The 16,473-nt window shown below is 42.0% G+C and overlaps 2 protein-coding genes across 3 annotated transcripts in view; one reads left to right on the forward strand and one right to left on the reverse strand.

Annotated features, from left to right (window-relative positions):
* Window positions 1–3,466: 3,466 nt before the first annotated feature.
* GPR160 (G protein-coupled receptor 160) overlaps window positions 3,467–16,473 on the forward strand; it is a 30,935-nt gene continuing 17,928 nt past the window's right edge. The window contains exons 1-3 of one of the 2 annotated variants that reach the window (XM_015588539.2): window positions 3,467–3,663; window positions 4,331–4,466; window positions 8,500–8,547. The gene's annotated coding sequence lies outside the window, so the exon portion shown is untranslated. The remainder of the gene's footprint in view (window positions 3,664–4,330; window positions 4,467–8,499; window positions 8,548–16,473) is intronic. The other variant, XM_006910823.3, reaches the window with a different exon arrangement.
* LOC102894232 (mitotic spindle assembly checkpoint protein MAD2A-like) lies at window positions 6,192–7,042 on the reverse strand. Its single transcript, XM_015588526.1, is given in 3 exon segments — window positions 6,192–6,528; window positions 6,530–6,814; window positions 6,978–7,042. Coding segments are annotated over 3 exon segments (687 nt in total).

The raw sequence follows: 16,473 nt of genomic DNA on the forward strand, positions 1-16,473 counted from the left end.
GTAATTTTAGAGCAGTGGTCCAAGAAGACTTTAATGTGAGTAAAGACCTGAAGGAGGTGAAGGATTAAGTCATTTGGTATTTGGAATAAGAGAGTTCCAAAAAAAGGAGACAAGTGCAAAGGTCCTCAGTGCAGAAGCATACTGAGCATGTTAAAACAACACGGAGGAAGCTTTTATGGCTGAAGCAGAGAGGAGAGTGTGGAAGGAGATGGTTCAGAAAGGTAATGTCAACGGGGGCAGACAATATAGCTTTATAAGTCAGATTTTTATTCTGAGAGGGTAGCCACTGGAAAATTTTGAGCAGAGAGGGATAATATTTGATTAACATTTTAACATGACTATTGTAGCTGCTACATTGCAGATGGGTTGAATCAAGGCAAGGGCAAATACAGGGAATCACTCGGGAGGCTATTCCAATAATCCAGTCAAGAGACGGATGATGGCTTGGACCTGGAGTGGGAAGCAGTGGAGTGGGGAGAAGTGGTGAGCTTACATGAATGGACAAAGATGTTCAAGGCAATATCATTTATAATTGAGAGAAACTAGAAATAACCTAAATGTCTATTAATAGAATACAGGTTTAAAAAGTTGCATTAATTTTTTTTTTACTTAAAAATTTCAGTAGTGTTTGAAAGCGTGTATTATTTTTTTAACTAAAAATCTAAGCGACTAATATTAATTTTCAATGCTATTCAATTTCAGCATAGAGGGCCATGTTATAGTTTCAACAAAAGCATGCTCTGGACCATTAAAACGTCTTGTTTGGTTAAAAATACAAACCCAGAATCCTTGAAATTAGAGTTTCTTATCTAAAAGACAGAGTCAAACAGAAACATGCACCTGTATCTGTTAAATTAGTGTGTCAGCAGTTCATGACTGGTCACAACAAAGCATGTGCTTCTTTTCTTTTTAAAAATTTTGGTAGAGCAGATATAGTCTAGGAAATGAGGAAGCAAGATGCTAGTCAAGTGATGGTTTTTAGTGAAACTTTTAAGATTGACTTTTTGTTGCAAAGCATTTGAGATCTGATTGTGCAAAAAGATTTGTCTAAGGGGTGAAACTGGGAAGTGGATTTGTGATTCTGAATCTACATATTGGCAGGTATCCATTTGGTAGAGGCCAAAAACTGTTAGATGAGAATTATCTCAATGATCATTTATTAATCACACCATATGCCAGGAACAGTGCCTTGTGTTTTTATGACAACTTCTAAGTTTACAACACATAATCTAATTTCACAAATTTACCCAAGGTCATTAGCTAAAAAAATGGAAGAGCTGAAACTCTTACTCAGATTGTCTCATGCCAAAACCTATCCTCTTTCTGCTATAACACTTTGTATTAGTAGGGTTGGCTAGATGGGTTTTTGAGTCTGGTTTTTTGTTTTTTGTTTTTGTAAAGAACAGTGTATCCATTAGAATTGTATTCATTTGCTGTAACAAACCCTGACCAAGAGTACTTTAAACAGGTAAAGGGATTATTTTGCCCACCTAATAAGAGGTCTGTAGCTAGGCAGTTTGGGTTGGTGCTGCTCCTCCTTTTCTCTTTACTGTTGCCTGTGGTCACAAAACACAGGTTCTTTTCACACCTGACAGCAACCTCACAACCAGAAGGCAACAAGAGGAGGGATTAGTGGTGTCTGCATCAGGAAAGTAAAAACCTTCTCAGGATGCTCTAGGCAACTTCCTCCTACATCTCATTGGCCAGAATTGAGTCATGTGACTGCGCCGAAAGGCTTTCTGGGAAGGTAGGCATGTTAGTGCGGCACCTTGCCTCCCTGAGCAAAATCTGAGTTCTCTTAAAAGGAAAAGTGGGGAATGATTAGTGCGGAGGCAGTAAGCAGCATCTTCCCCATGATGAATACCTGACATTAAGAATGTTGGAGGAGGAACAGCTCCCTCAGAAGTGCTGCTGGTTTAAGTGGATTCCAGGGGCTCTGAGCACCACTCTTGATGAATTTTGCTGCAAGAGAGGCAGAAAATGTAGTCTATGTTTTAAGCAGCCCTAGACTCAGCTTCAATTCTATTATTATGGAAGGAGAGAATGGATGTTGGGGAATAACCAGGGCCTCTGCCACAGTTTCTCCACCAGCCCCAGAGACAGCGTTCCCCTTGTGACAGAGTCTGATATGCACAGCAATATACTCCTTAATCTTTAGACAGGATGGGTTGGGAGGGCAGGTAGTTGTTGGTACAAGCTTTGGGAATGGAGAGAGAGTAGTGGGCATTTGGGGATACGTAGAGATGCTAGGAGCATCCAAAGACAAATTCAGCCTCCTAGATTGGCCTGCGACAAGGCTTTTAAGAGTGCAGGCTGGATTCTCAGAGACATCTAGTCCCAGCCCTGTCATTAGCAAGGCACTTCACCTTTCTAGTCCTCATTTTCCTCTTCTGTAAAGGGGAATAAAACCCACCTTGTAGGGTTGGTGTGAGCCTAGGTTGAAGTGATGCGTGTCCAGCTCCTGTTTTATGCTAGATGCTCCATAGATGGCAGTTGTTATTTTTGATAGGAACGTGATGTGGCTTCCACAACCCCTGCTCTAACTCAGCTTACATCCTCTCCTTCTCAGCTATACACACTTGCCATTCTGCTGTCAGAACATGCACTTTTGCAGCTTTCCACTTATGCCTTTGTGGCAGTAGACTCTTGGGTGAAACACCTCACATCCTGGTGAATCCTGTAGTCCTTCATGCCTCAGTTCACCTTTCCTCTTCTCCAGGAATTTTCTCTTTGACCTCCCCAGGTTGGGTCAAGCCCTTCCTCAGTTGCTCTAGCAGCCTATACTTAATTCCATCATGGTTCTTATTGCACCCTCGGGCAGGCCTTAACTGTCTTCCTTGCAAGGCCAGTCCAGGCTCTCTGGGAGGTTAAGGCCCAAGCCAATCCCCTTGTTCAAAGCCCTGCATGAAAAAGAGGAGGAAAGTGCGCCCTATTTTAAATGTTTAAATGAAAAGTCCTAGGTACTTAACAAATATCTGCTGAGTATCAAATTAGCACTGTTGACACAAAAAAAGACAATGCAATATAAGTGTGCTATTTGCAAATGTGCTATTTGCAGACTTTTATTTAAAAATCATAATTCATAGTGCACTACAGGCGGTTTCTTAATGGCATGCACATTTCAAGTTCTGTCACCCTGTGTATACTCCAACCTGAAGGCAACTGCCAAAGAACCCGTGATCACCCAACTGGGAAGATGGAAGCTCCTTGTGCTGGGGTTGGGGCTTCAAGAGCTGGCATGCAGAAGAGGGTCTCACTGAGCGCCGAGCGTCTCCCACTCCTGTCACCCTCCATCTGCACCCTGGTGGTGTCACTTCTCTCAGCTCCTCTCCCGCGGGTCCGAAGTGGCAGCTTTCGTTGGGTTTTGCCGCCCCGCCGGCAGGCGGCGCTCTCCACCCATCTCCCGCCGGGGTCGCGACGGGGCGTGCGCGCTCAAAGGCTGCTCGGTGCAGGCGCCCGCACTTCCTGGTCGCGGCGGGGTCCCGGGGGTGGTGCTCGCCGCTCCCTCCCCTTCACCGGGGAGCGCGCAGCGCTCACGCCCCCCGCTTGGCGATCACCTGGGGCCGAGCGCTGCAGGTGCCGGTGCGGCGACCTTGTCGCGTGTCTGGTCCAGCGCCCTGTGCGTGGGACGCGGAGCGCGAGCCGGGAGCCGCCGCGCCGCGGGTGAGTCCGGGTGGTCAACGGCACCGGCCCCGCTCGCCGCTTCCCAGACGGGCGCTCTGCGCGAGGAGGGAGAGGAATCAGCCTTCCAGGGATTCTGGGGCTGGGGTTTCTGTACTACTGAAGAGGTCCTAGTCTGTGTGTTGGGGAGGAGGGGGTGTTGGCTGAAAGCTACAGACGCCGAACCTGACTTTTTTGGGCGGGCAGGGGCGGGGGTTGCGTAGCCTTCGCGCCTGGAGCTCTCGTGGGCTTGGGGACCAGGAGGATAGCGGATGGAACCTGGTGGCCTGGGTTGGGCGTATACTCACACTCAGACGCTCGCATCCTGTTTTCGGGGGAGATAGCTCTTAAATATCATAAAAACATGATTTTATAGAAATAGATGTTTGTAATTGTCTCCTTTCTCTGTGTATAGTTACTTACACGCACGTGTATTCGTTGGGGCGGACTTTGCATTCCCCCTCTCCTGGCCTTGGCGAGTTGGGGACTGTGTCCCCGCGCGCACCAGGCTGTGGGATTAAGCCCCAAGGCTTTGCAGAGCTGTTTGTGTTTGGAGACCATGGCGCCCGGGTTGGTTCCTCTATGACCAGCCTGAGCTGGTTCGAAATTCTCTCTAGATAATCTGGGACTGCCCTCGAGAACTCGTTGGCTGAAGCTTTTTCTCACCTAGGCAGGTGGCCTTGGTACGTGGCAGCAGGGCCCGCTCCCCCGCATTCCTGAGGCTACCGCGAAGACCCTGCCTGCAGAGGAAAAATCTAGCCGGAGGAAACGCGCTCGCTTCGCCCCACCTTCTGCAAATGATTCGGGTAAGGAGCTGGGGCTGTTGCTCAAACTCAGAGTTAAACCCCCACAGATCAGAATTGCAGAGGACCTGAATGTGTGTTTGGCTCTCAGAATTACTAATCGCCCCAAGTTAAATCGTTTCCCCTGTGGTTTTCAGACTTTTAACAGGAACTGAGTATCTGTGGTTTAAAAACCGTTTAAGAGACATACCATGGGTAATGCAATGTGTGAGCCTTGGTTGGATCCTGAGTTGATGAAAAAGGTTTTATAAAATTGGGCCAAGAGGAAATTTGTACTGGTTATTTCATAGCATTAAAGATGTTAGTTTTATTTAGTTACTTTAGGTAATGGTATCATGATTACAGTTTTCTTTTTTTAATCCTTATCTTTTAGAAAGACATACTAAAATTGAAATATAGGTTGAGGATTTGCTTCAAAATAATCCAGTTTTGGGGAGCACTGCTAGTGAAGTAGTGACAGGAATCGAGATGAAAGGAGATTGGCCAAGAGTTGTTAATAGTTGAAGCTGGATGAAGGGTATGGGGTATGGTATTGCTTACTTGGCACTGTTGTCTCTACTTTTGTATGTTTGGCATTTTCTTTCAAAGTACCACCACCACCTGTGAAGCTTTGTTTGGAAGGCAAGGCTTTCCACAGATCCTCAGTCTTTGTAAATTAGGTGTAAAGGCTGCCTCTCCAGCCTCAGAAAGTCTTTTTTAACCTCATGGATGCCGCTTTATTTTGCTCAGAAGGTGTAGGGTGTTTGCTGAGTGTGGCAGAGCTGAGCGGATCAAGTTGATGCAGGTGGATGCTGGGTCAGCTTTTTTTATACAAAGGGCATTAGTAAGCCTGGGGTTGAGTTGTCTCCAAACAGACCGGTTGTGTAAAATGTGTTAGCAGCTTTTCTGAACTGCCCAAATCCTTTCAAGTTATACTCATCAAAAAACAAAGCTCAGAGTAATAAACACACCCATATGCACTTAGGATTTGTGTACATTTATGGAAACATTTCATACATCAATAAAAAGTGTGTATTATAAAACAAATCACAGGGTGAGTGGAGATCTACTTATTACCTAAAAGAGACTTATTATTTTTTTTTAAACATACTCATTTAACTTTATCAGTGTCATTTAAAGCTTGATTTTATAAAATACAAAAAGACATTTTTAAGAGTTCTGTATCACCGGAATTTAAACAGTAGGAATATCGATAGCTTTTTAGGTGTAAGTTATATAAATTAAAATCAAATAATTGGAGTTTTTTCAAAATATGGAAACTATACAAATGAAATAAATGGCAAAAGGACCTAATAGCAATATTTTGACATTTATGGATTACCAGTTACTTTAGGATCTAAACAAAGATTCTGAATATTCAGACTTCTTTTGCTGTGTTTCACATTTAAATATCTCCCTACCTATATTCTGAGTCAAGCTACTTGACCAAAAGGTCTGATTTAGGAAGGCATTTAGCTTTATAGCAAAACTTTTTCCCTCTGTATTTACCACCTTCAAAGGAATTGACATTACAGTGCTGATGTAACGTGCTGGTTGCCTTTTGAACAGTGTGCAGAAAAATTATGTCCACCCTATGAAAAGCCCAACAGGTACCAAACAATGGGACAATTAAGTATGTTAAGTTTCCCCATCTAAAAATTAACCAATGAAATAAAACACATGAACTATAGTTGACTTGGCTTCAGGAAAAGTACATTAGAGAATTACATCATTGTTGTCATCTCATTTTCAGTCATTGACAGAGATTTTGTAGGCCACCAAGCTATTTACTTTGTGGATTGTGGTAGTGAAGGAATGAAGACGGGCTTGCTCAGAACTAGTAATCAACTGTGGTCCCGACTCTTCCCATTTTTCAAGTACAACCAAATCCTTGTCTGTATATATCAGTAGATCAAATGAACAGGACACTTCCAGCAGTGGTAGGAACGTGACTGTAGCTGTGATCTGTCTGATCATTGAGTGGATTTCATCTTGGATAGCCTTCTGAGACTTTTCTCTGGGTGTGCTGTCATCTTTGGCAGTCTTGTCAAACTCATTATCAAATTGCCATCTTTCAAGGACCTCTTTCAGTGTTTGAGATGGCTACCACCAGTTTCTGAACTGAACACTTGTATAACCAATCTTTCAGTTGTTCCACGACATTATTTAGGTATTTCATGAGCTCAGGATCAGCAGTTACAAGCAAAGTAAGTCCATATTTCTGCACGCAAGTAAAGGTTTCAGATGGATATCCGCCATGCTGATGTAAAATGCCGTTGATGCCAAATGAGAACTCGGCCATGATTTCGGCGTTCCTACGCAGGGGGATGCCCTGCTCCCCGGAGAGCTGTAGCGTGCCCCACCCCCCCGGCCTATTTATTTATTTATTTTTTATGACCTTACCTTTTTTTGCTTCAGGCATCATGACATGTAAATATTTAGCAAAGAATTGAGTCCTAAAAAATTTCACGCTATTCTTTTCCTTTCTAAGAACCGTGTTTTGAAGAAGAAGGACGTAGGGAGTAATATCGTTACTGTATGCATTCAACTTGCTCGTTTTTTTCTCCTTCCTCTGGATTTATCATGTAATTCTTACTCATTCTGTCATGATTAGTAATTTGGAAAAGTAATGATTGTTTTAGGGAGCTATAAAAGTTCGGTAGAGGAAGGGTAGGCATACTCCTCAAAGATAAACCCGTATTTCTTAGTAGCTTCAGTGGAACTGATTTTAATGCCTATTTGCTTTTAAGAGAAAACAAGCCAAGTAAATGCTATTTGTGATAGTTGAAATGTTAGACAAATCCCTTCAGACTAGACCTTGCCTAGTGTAGATTTGCTAGCGTAAAAGAAGTGGTAAAGATCCTTTAAGGATTCAGTTGAGGAAATGCCGAAGCATGTCCCAGTTTTCTCTCAATGTATGGGAAAATGAGAGAATGAACAAAAGTACCCTTACAGTAGGAAAATATCATAGTGAATTCATTTCATTACATAAGTGAAATTGTTTGGCTTGTGGTTCAGGTTTCTGTGTGTGAATAAAAGATATATGCTTCTGTCAAGTGACTTTATTTTCTGCCTCAGTTCTCTAAAACAAGAGCATGGAGAGAGGAAAGAAACTTTCCTGGCCCTTAAGTGACCAGGCAATGACTTAATAATGTTTACTCTCCCTCAGTGTGAAGATAGTGGAATTGAACTCGGGAGAGTGGATTGCTAATAGCTATTTTAAGGAATAACCACAAATGTGACACCGTCTTCTCCTTCCATTATGTTATTTGAGGGTATAAACACATTAGAAAAGCAAGTTAGTGCTTTGTTGGCCTAGAAATGAGAGGAAAGTGTGTTGACAATCAGACCAGTAACTCTTCTAATTTGTAAGCACTTTGCTTTCATCCACATCACTTCATCCTATTCTGTGAGGTGGAGCAGCCGAGCTGGAGGATTATTTAAGTTTTTAACAGATGAGAACATCAAAATCTAAAAGAAGCTAAGTAAGACTTGCCAACTCGTTTTAGTGATAGGGGGGAAGGAAATTTAACATTTGTTGAGAGTTCATGGTAGTCTTTACACATATATTTTTAATTCTCACAAATGTCTCTAAGTTGGGTATTGTCAGCTTGTTTTGCAGATGAAATTGTAGATAAGAGTGGCTAATAGTTTACTTGAGGTCTTGCAGCTAGTGAAAGTAGAGCCAGGATTTAAATTTAAATCTATTGGATTTACATTATTTCCAGCCTCTGTGCTGTTCCACACTACCTTTAGCATACAGCAGAGCTACGCCCCCAAGGCACACTCGACTGCCTTGGTTACAACCTGGGGAAATGGGCCACATCCAACTAACAGATATTTTATCAGGCCAGCATAGAGTTAAAAAGAAAACTGAACCAATGTTGAAAATTGGGAGATTTCACATACTCTACCCACAAGAATTTCCAAAGGCAGTACTGAAGCAGCCTTCTCTCTAGAGAATAGTAGTACACTCCTTGGTCTCTACCACTCCCTAAAGTGTCCCGTGTCCTCGAGGCGGTGGACAATAGTGCTTACACTGTTTTTTCTCTTACAGTATGAGGTCTTTCTACATGCGCATCTATCTCAAGTGGGATAGCAAAAGGTAGGTTGACATGTTTTTCTCCCTAGAAAAATAGTAAAGGGTATATTCCTTTGAGAGAATGAAGTCTTTTGTTCACTCTGCAGTGCTTCCATGTCAGAAAAATACAAGATATGTCATTATTTTTCTCACACCCTATTAGCTTTATTTATTTACATAGAACTTTAGAGTTTTCCACCTCTGCAGTACAATAAAAAATGGAGTACATTTGTGGGCAAGCTGCAGTGGAGAAAAGGAATGCTTCTAAAATCCCAAACCACTAATTCTGTGTGTAGGGGAAGATGCATCTTGTGCATCTTGGAAGGTCCCCAGGGCATCCTGTGGAGATGGGGCACCAAGGAGCCTTCTTTCTTTAAGCAGCCTGATGTTGGAGTCCAAATGGGTCCTGAGCTTGTGCATTGGCTCTCTGTGGCTGCTCTGAGGGTTCCCAGGACTTGTGAAGCTACTCCTTATTCTTCCTTCTCTGCCCAGCCCTCTCCAGCTCATCACAGATCTGCTCCTACACACTGCCTGGACATAGCTCTGTCCAAAAGCTCTGCGGGGGTGAGGAACTGAGGTGTTCACAGCTCAGCCTTTGAGAGCTTTCTGTGGTGCAAGTCCAAGGGTGGCCTAATTTCCTCATTTTGAAATTTTCTGTTAAATGTCATGGGACAGATGTCACATCTGTCTATACTTGGAATTTCATTACAGTTGAAGCTTCTATTTAGATCTTTGTTTCCTTCCCCTGGATCTGAGTGTTCACAGTTCTGTGGGGTAGGGGGCCAGGGGGTGAAGAAGGGGAAGAGGAAGTACCACAGTGGAACCTTGTGGAATGGTTTTGAGGAAATGTCATGTACTGTTTTTAGGAATTTGTCACTAGAATTATCAGTCTAGGTATGAACATTGTGGTGGGGAGGAAACTTTACCTTTCAAGTTACTTTCAGCTGGTGTAATAAGTCTACATGAAACAGATTATCAAGAGAAAATAACCAAATTTAATTATATACATACATATATGAACCCCGCATATATAAGAGAGTCAGAGACCCACATACATGAGAAGTTCAGAGACAGAAGAGGGAAAATGAGATATATGTGGCATCCTGAGCCAAGGAAGAGGTAAGGTGCCTTGGGGCTTCAGAGGAAAGAAAAGTCATTCACGAGATGCTAAGAAGAGCAGATGTTCAGTAATTAGAAGTTCGCCCTGCCGTAGAGATAAGCTATAAAATGTTATTTCTTGTAAGGTCTCCAATTTAAAATCTTTAAGGGAGAAGTAAAAGTTTCTTGTGAACCTACAGAGTCTCGATAGCTGTCAGCTCAAAATAATTAACATGCTAACGTGTCGCATGTTGGGGAGGCTGGTTCTGAATCCCTTCGACATGCCCCAGTGAGAGAAGAAAATTAGAACAAAGGAGGGCTGCAAGTACAATGTCTTGTTTGGTTGAAAGACATAAGCTTAGAGACCAAGGTGTTCTGTGAATGCCAGGCCATTGGTTGATTGGATCCTTTCCAGGAAAGCTCTGGGATTCAGGTGTGTGGGTTCGTGTTCCCTCAGGTAGGTGATCACTAACTCCCTGGTCAAATAGGCAGGTGGCGAGGAAAAGTGGGCTGATCGATTATCTCCCAGAGCAAACAAAGGTGAGAGAATGATCCTGAGTGTGGACTCCAGCCAGACTGCTGGATTATTTCCAGTTTTTCTCCCACCTACCTGTGTAGCCTTGACTATTTTTTTAACCACTCTGCCCCTGAGTTTTCTCCTGTGTAAAATGGAAGTATTAATAATACCTACCATGTTGGGCTGTGAGGAATTACATGGTATGTCAGTGCCTGGCATGGAATAAGGATTTGCTGTGGGTTAGCTCTTACTGTTGGTAGAGTCTTGCCTCCTTCAATTTTGCCTTTATTTGTGAGGGTGGGGAAGAGGGGGTCCCCATAAATTTAGAAGGAAGGCTGCAGGGTGGAAATGGTTAACAGCTTTCACCTCCCTATTTTCGGGGTGAGCTGTGGGCTGCCCATCTGAGCTGCCTCGTGGCCTTAGGGAAATGTTCTCCATGACAAATGCTCACAGGGAGTTGGAGCAGCAGCAGTTTTGGATTGATGAAGAGAACTGGGCTGGAGTGGGTGGCTGTGAACCCAGGGCTTTGGCGCTGTTGTTTGGGGATTAAAATCCACACTGACTCTGGAAAAGAGATAGAATCCCCTGACATTCTGTTTGGGCATAGACTCCACCCTGTTGTGGAAGAGCAGACTGGTGTCAGTGTGGAATAGGGGCGGATACAGGAGTCCCAGCCCCATGTCTGCCACTGCTTGGCAGAAGCTTGCAGCCGACTGAGTCCGCGGTGCCTCTGCTGTCAGCTGGGGATAAGCACACCTCATAGGAATGTTGTGAAGAGCTAATAAAAATGTTATGAGCAGGCATGGGGAAGGACTGTCTGACTTGCCCTTTAAAGGTGAAATCATAGAACAAGTACACCAGCAGATTTAAAGATGTCAATAACTAATATTTACATAGTACTTTTTATAGTTTTAAAAAGGGCTGTCTAATTAGACCTTCAACCAGGGGTGCAGGTTTATTTGTTTGTGTTTGTTTCTAATGCCTTTTGCTGCCTGTCTGGAGAAATATAAAAGTGAACTGAGGTTCAGGCCAGAAATGAGCCTAGAAATGAGAACCTAGGAAGGGGCTATTCATTTTACTTTATCAGAGAAAGCAACACAAGTTTGTTTCCCTTGTTCCCTTAAAAAATCATAGTGAGCAGTGATATCCTGGGGAGGGAAAGGGAGAGATTCAAAGCCAAGATGTTCCGAGGAAGCTGAAAGCATGCATTGTGTCCAGGGAGGCTTAATGGACGGGCAGCCGGTCCCGTCCAAGCAGCCAAGGCAGACAGAGGTCACCCCTGTTAACCGCTCCTGCCCAGACCATTTATAGAAGTACCCTCTGGGGGTCAGGGAAGAGGAGAGGCCTTGGGCTTTTGGACTCCTTCCTCTTCCTGCCCCAGGTCCAGACCTTTCTCCTCCTCTCATTTCTCCTCCTTCACTCCCAGCCACGTATTCCAGTAAGATATCTAACAGCTCCACACCCCTATCCCATCCCCCAGCTAATAAGCCCTCAAGCCTGCTCCCTTCTAACCAGCCCTTGAATGGCTTTCTTTCCACTGCCTCTTCCATTTTCCATTGTTATTCTTGTCTCCATTGCCTCCTAATCCTGCTTGGCACCTTCCCTCCTTTCAATTTATTTTATTCTGGAGAGTTGAAGAAAAAGAATATCTATGAGCTCACTATCGCAGGGTCCAAAGCCATTAACATTGTGGTGTATTTTATCCCACTTTTGTTTTGTTTGCTTTTGTTCTTTATACATTTAATACATTTTATGTAGCATTTAAACGTAGTTGTCATGCTGTGATTAAAGTGTGTCATTGCATTTTTCCATGTCTTTACAAATACCATTTGTAGTAATCGCATGCTATTTCAGCCTTTTTTAGCCCTTCTCTTAATATTTGGGAAAAGTGGTTGCTCTTTTTTTTTGATGCCGTAAATCATTCTAAGTTGAATGTACATAAACTTTTGATTCTGTGATACATTTCGTCTTCATCACTGGTTCCTGGTTCCTGGTATAGAGCAGCTGGTGAAAGGCGTGTCTTTTGTTATTTATAATAAGCCCCTGTTAACCATACCTTAGTTTATGCACCCTTTCCCATACTTTGCCCTAGTTTATGCTCATGAAGTGCTTCTTGGTAGATGGGGAGCTGGTTGCCAGGGGACCCAACCAGGTTATTAGAGAGTTGCAGCTTTCAGTCCCACCTCCTGACCTCTAAAAAGGGGAGGTATACTAGGGATTGAATTCAGTCATCAGTGGTCAATGATTTAATCAAGAAGGTGAGGGCATGGAGGTTCTGCACCCTTTCCCATACTTTGCCCTAGGCATCTCTTCCAGTTGGCTGTTCCTAGGTTGTATCCTTTATAATAAATCAGTAATAGTGTCAACAAAAATTCCCCCCTCCAAAAAAAATCCCTCCCCCCAAAAATATTAGGAAATGGAGAGACTTTATTCATGTGAAGTTTGCAAACCCAGGAGATGCAGCCTCTGGTAGAAACCAAAAGTATGCTCCACAGAGACATAGGGAAGGCTGCCTTTTATAGAGGAAGTTCCCACACAGGTCCCCAATTAGGTCTACTTTATGTAAATGAGGTATCCAAATTCATACGATTCTGATGGAGTGAATCTTACAGTCCTGATTTGTCAGCATTATGCATCCTGATTATGGAGCAGTTCTGATTGATTGGTTTAAATGCAAATGAGGATATAATCGTGCAGTTCTGATTGGATGAGGCAGGTCTCAGTCCATTGGTTGAAAGATGAAACCAAGAACTCTCTTAATGATAATTGGCTCAGAAGGGCGTAAATGAGCAGAGCACAGTTTGGGAAACCAAGAGTTCAGTGTGAGGTTCTGTCTGGGTATAGAAAATACTTAGGAAGCCCCTGTCAGGAGATGGCTACTAGACTCTGATAACTTATGAAATTTGGGCCCTCAATTGATCATTGGGGAGTCCATCCCAGCAAATAAATTTCTTCTCTGGGTTCACGTCAAATGAATCTTTATTCTTGGGGTTTATATAAGTAAAGTGTTTCCCTGAGTTTTGTGAGCCATTAAAGCAAATTATTGAGCCTGAGGAGGGGGTCATTGGACTCCCTTGATTTATAGCTGTTTGTTAGAAGTACAGGTGACAATCTGGAACTTATAAGTGGCATCTAAAGTGGGAAGCAGTCTTGTGGGACTGAGCCCTCTACCTGTGGGGTCTGCACTAATTCTGGGTAGTTAGTGTTAGAATTGATTGGTATAGAAAAACCCACACATTTGGTGTCAGAAGTGTGAGTAGAGACAGTGTTTTTACATTTTGATTCCAGTTCACATTATTTGGGACAGATTCCTATAAGAATAATTACTTAATAATTATTGAATCAAAGGTTTTAAATAGTAAAAAGTTTTCTTTTCTTTCCCCTTTTCCCTTAAAGTTCTTCTGACTGGTCAGATAATTCAAATGACATACAGCAGATTAACAGAAAAAAATCAAGTTTTAATATGGGGAATTCACTTAAGCATGAAAATTCCAAAGACAGCAAGGCAAAATGAGGTATATATATCATTCAGAACTTAGGGGTAAGTAAGGCAATTCACAGCAAGATGAAAAGAGTTATTGTTTAGTAAACAAATGTGTATTGGGTCATCTTGAAAATGGCACAGAGAGGAGACTTTGTCAAATAGGCCTTTCTAGGTTCTCCTTGTCAGTCACACCTAGCTCATATTAAAATATAGTCATCTCATGATGGTAGCTTCCTGCCTGGAGTAAGTCTTTTGAATTCTTTTAAGCAGTAGGGGAGAAGGTCAGTTTCTTCCTGAGCCTTCTGGGCCTTGATTATTTTCAGCTGAAATAATCTGCATGCCAGAGTGGCACATCTTAGAGCAACTCATTCTGCACCACTGGTTTTTAACCTCCCCATCCCCCATTCAGTAAGACTATCTAAGGACAAGAGCACATTCCCTCAGTAACATTGATTCAGGGATCAGCAGAATCTCTGGGAGGCAGGGGGAATTCCATTATGTCCTCCTGTGAGAAGCCCTGATATATACAGTTTTTATTTTGCTTCTGTTGTTTAACATTATATGTCAGCATTTTCCAGGTCTTTAATTTTTCTGAAAAGCTTTTATTTTTTTTTCATGGCTGCAGATAGTAGTCTATCCTATGACTATCGTAATTCATTTGATTACTTCCCTCTTGTTAGGCATTTAAGTTGTTTTGATTCTTTTGGAGCAGGAGAGTGTTCTGTATGTTAAGTATGCTGAAGTGAGCTGCTCATGTAGTAATTATTTCATTCAACTCTGATTATTTTCTTATGATAAATCTCTGGAGTGGAGGTACTGGGTCAAAAGGCATGAACATTTTAAACACTCTTTAAAATGCAACAGGAGTGTAGGAGGTGCCCGGACACTGCACCCTCCACAGCAGTGGGTAGTGCGGTCTGTAGACAAACTCTTCTGGGGTGCAGCAGCCATGCCTAGTTAGTCATCACACCTCCAGCCCCGGCCTAGAGCAGACTCAAAAGTGTCTGGGGGAGTGGAGGAGAAGTTACCAGAAAGGTAGGTGGCTGCCTGTGGTGGCGGCGTTTCCTTGCTCCTGGCTTGAGTCCCAAGTTGTAATAGATGCCGCTGATCAGGCAGCAACTTCCTTCAAGGAGTGTTTGCACAAGTTAGCCTTGCCTTCCTGTGGCTGGAGAGGGCGGGAGGTGGAGCAGAAAGACCTGCAGTTAATAGAGGCTTGAAATCAGGATCTAACTTACGAGTCCTGAATCTACTGGACCTGACTGGCATCGAATTTGTTTTTGTTTCATGTTTGGGTCTGTTTTGTTATCTAACACTTTTCCTCCCACAAGCAAACCAGGAAACTCCTGTTAAGTAAACTTCATTCTGTAAGGTACACTCAGATTTTGATATAAAAGTGAAATATCAGCATTGTATTTGTGATTGAGCCACCGTTTGAACTTGGATGCCTAGAATATATTTTTGGTCTTCCATAAGTATTTTTGGAGTAAATGAGTGAATGAATATACAAAGAATAAATGAGTTTGACTGTTTTATAACATACATATGTTAAATATACATACGTGTATGTATCGCATGGCATAATTAAAACATTTAAAAATGAGTATTAAATTATTATCCAGTCATTTACATTAACTGTTCAACATGTTATGATTTCAAAATTGATACACACCATATCTTCTTTGGATCTGAAAATAAATACGATTGATTGATTTCATAGTTTGACTAGCAGTAAGTCTTTTTTTGGCATTTTTAATCATTTAAAAACTTAATGAGGTACATATAGTAAAATACACAGATCCTAATTGTTGCATTTTGATACATGTATACACCCATGTAAAAAACATCACTGTCAAAATACAGAAGCATTTTCATGCTCCAGAAAGTTCTCTTGTGCCCCTTCGCAGTCAATCTCTCTACCCCAGAGGCAATTGCTGTTCTGATTTCTAGTACCAAAAGTGAACTTTGCCTGTTCGTAACTTCATATAAATGGAACACAACACAATAATAGAAAAAAAGAGAACACTCTTTTATAAGTGGAATATAGTATACAATAGGACAACTAAAGTGTCTTCTTTTGTCAACATGTTTTTGAGATTCATGCATGTTGTGTAGCTTGTTCTTTATTAATAGCCAATATTTCATTCTTTGATTATACCACAATTTATCCATTCTCCTTGGAAGACCATTTGGATTGCTTCCAGTTTCGGCCTATTTTAAATAAAGCTGCTATGAACATTCTTGTACAAGTCCTTTAAAAAAAAATTTATTGCGATGTAGTTTATGTGCCATAAAGTCATTTCATCGTAAGTGTACAGTTCTGTGATTATTATAGATTTGTACAGCCATCACCACAATCTAATTTTAGAATATTTCTATCACCCCCAAAGTTCCCTCATGCCAGTCCTCACCCCTAAGCCCAGGCAGCCATTCATCTGCTTTCTGTCTCTTGCCTTTTTTGGATATTTTCTATAAATGGAATCCTAGAATATGTGGTGTTTTGTGTCTGAACATTCATATACAGGTATTTGTATAGACCTGTATTTTAATTTCTCTTGAGTCTGGAGTGTAATTACTGGATAATATAATACCTTTATGTTTTAACTTCTTAAGAAACTGCTAAACTGTTATCCAGAAATGACTGTATGAGAGATTTGATTTGTTCACATTTTGGCCAACACTCAATATTGTTAGTTATTTTGATTATAACCAAATTGTAGTATCACACTGCAGTTTTAATTTACATTTTCCAAATGATTAATGATGTTGAGCACCTTTCCATGTGCTTATTAGTCATTCATATATCTTCTTTGGTGAAATGTCTAGTTTAGTCTTTTGCTCGTGTTTAAAATTG

Source organism: Pteropus alecto, unplaced genomic scaffold (assembly GCF_000325575.1).
Source record: "Pteropus alecto unplaced genomic scaffold, ASM32557v1 scaffold33, whole genome shotgun sequence".
Lineage (NCBI taxonomy): Eukaryota > Metazoa > Chordata > Mammalia > Chiroptera > Pteropodidae > Pteropus > Pteropus alecto.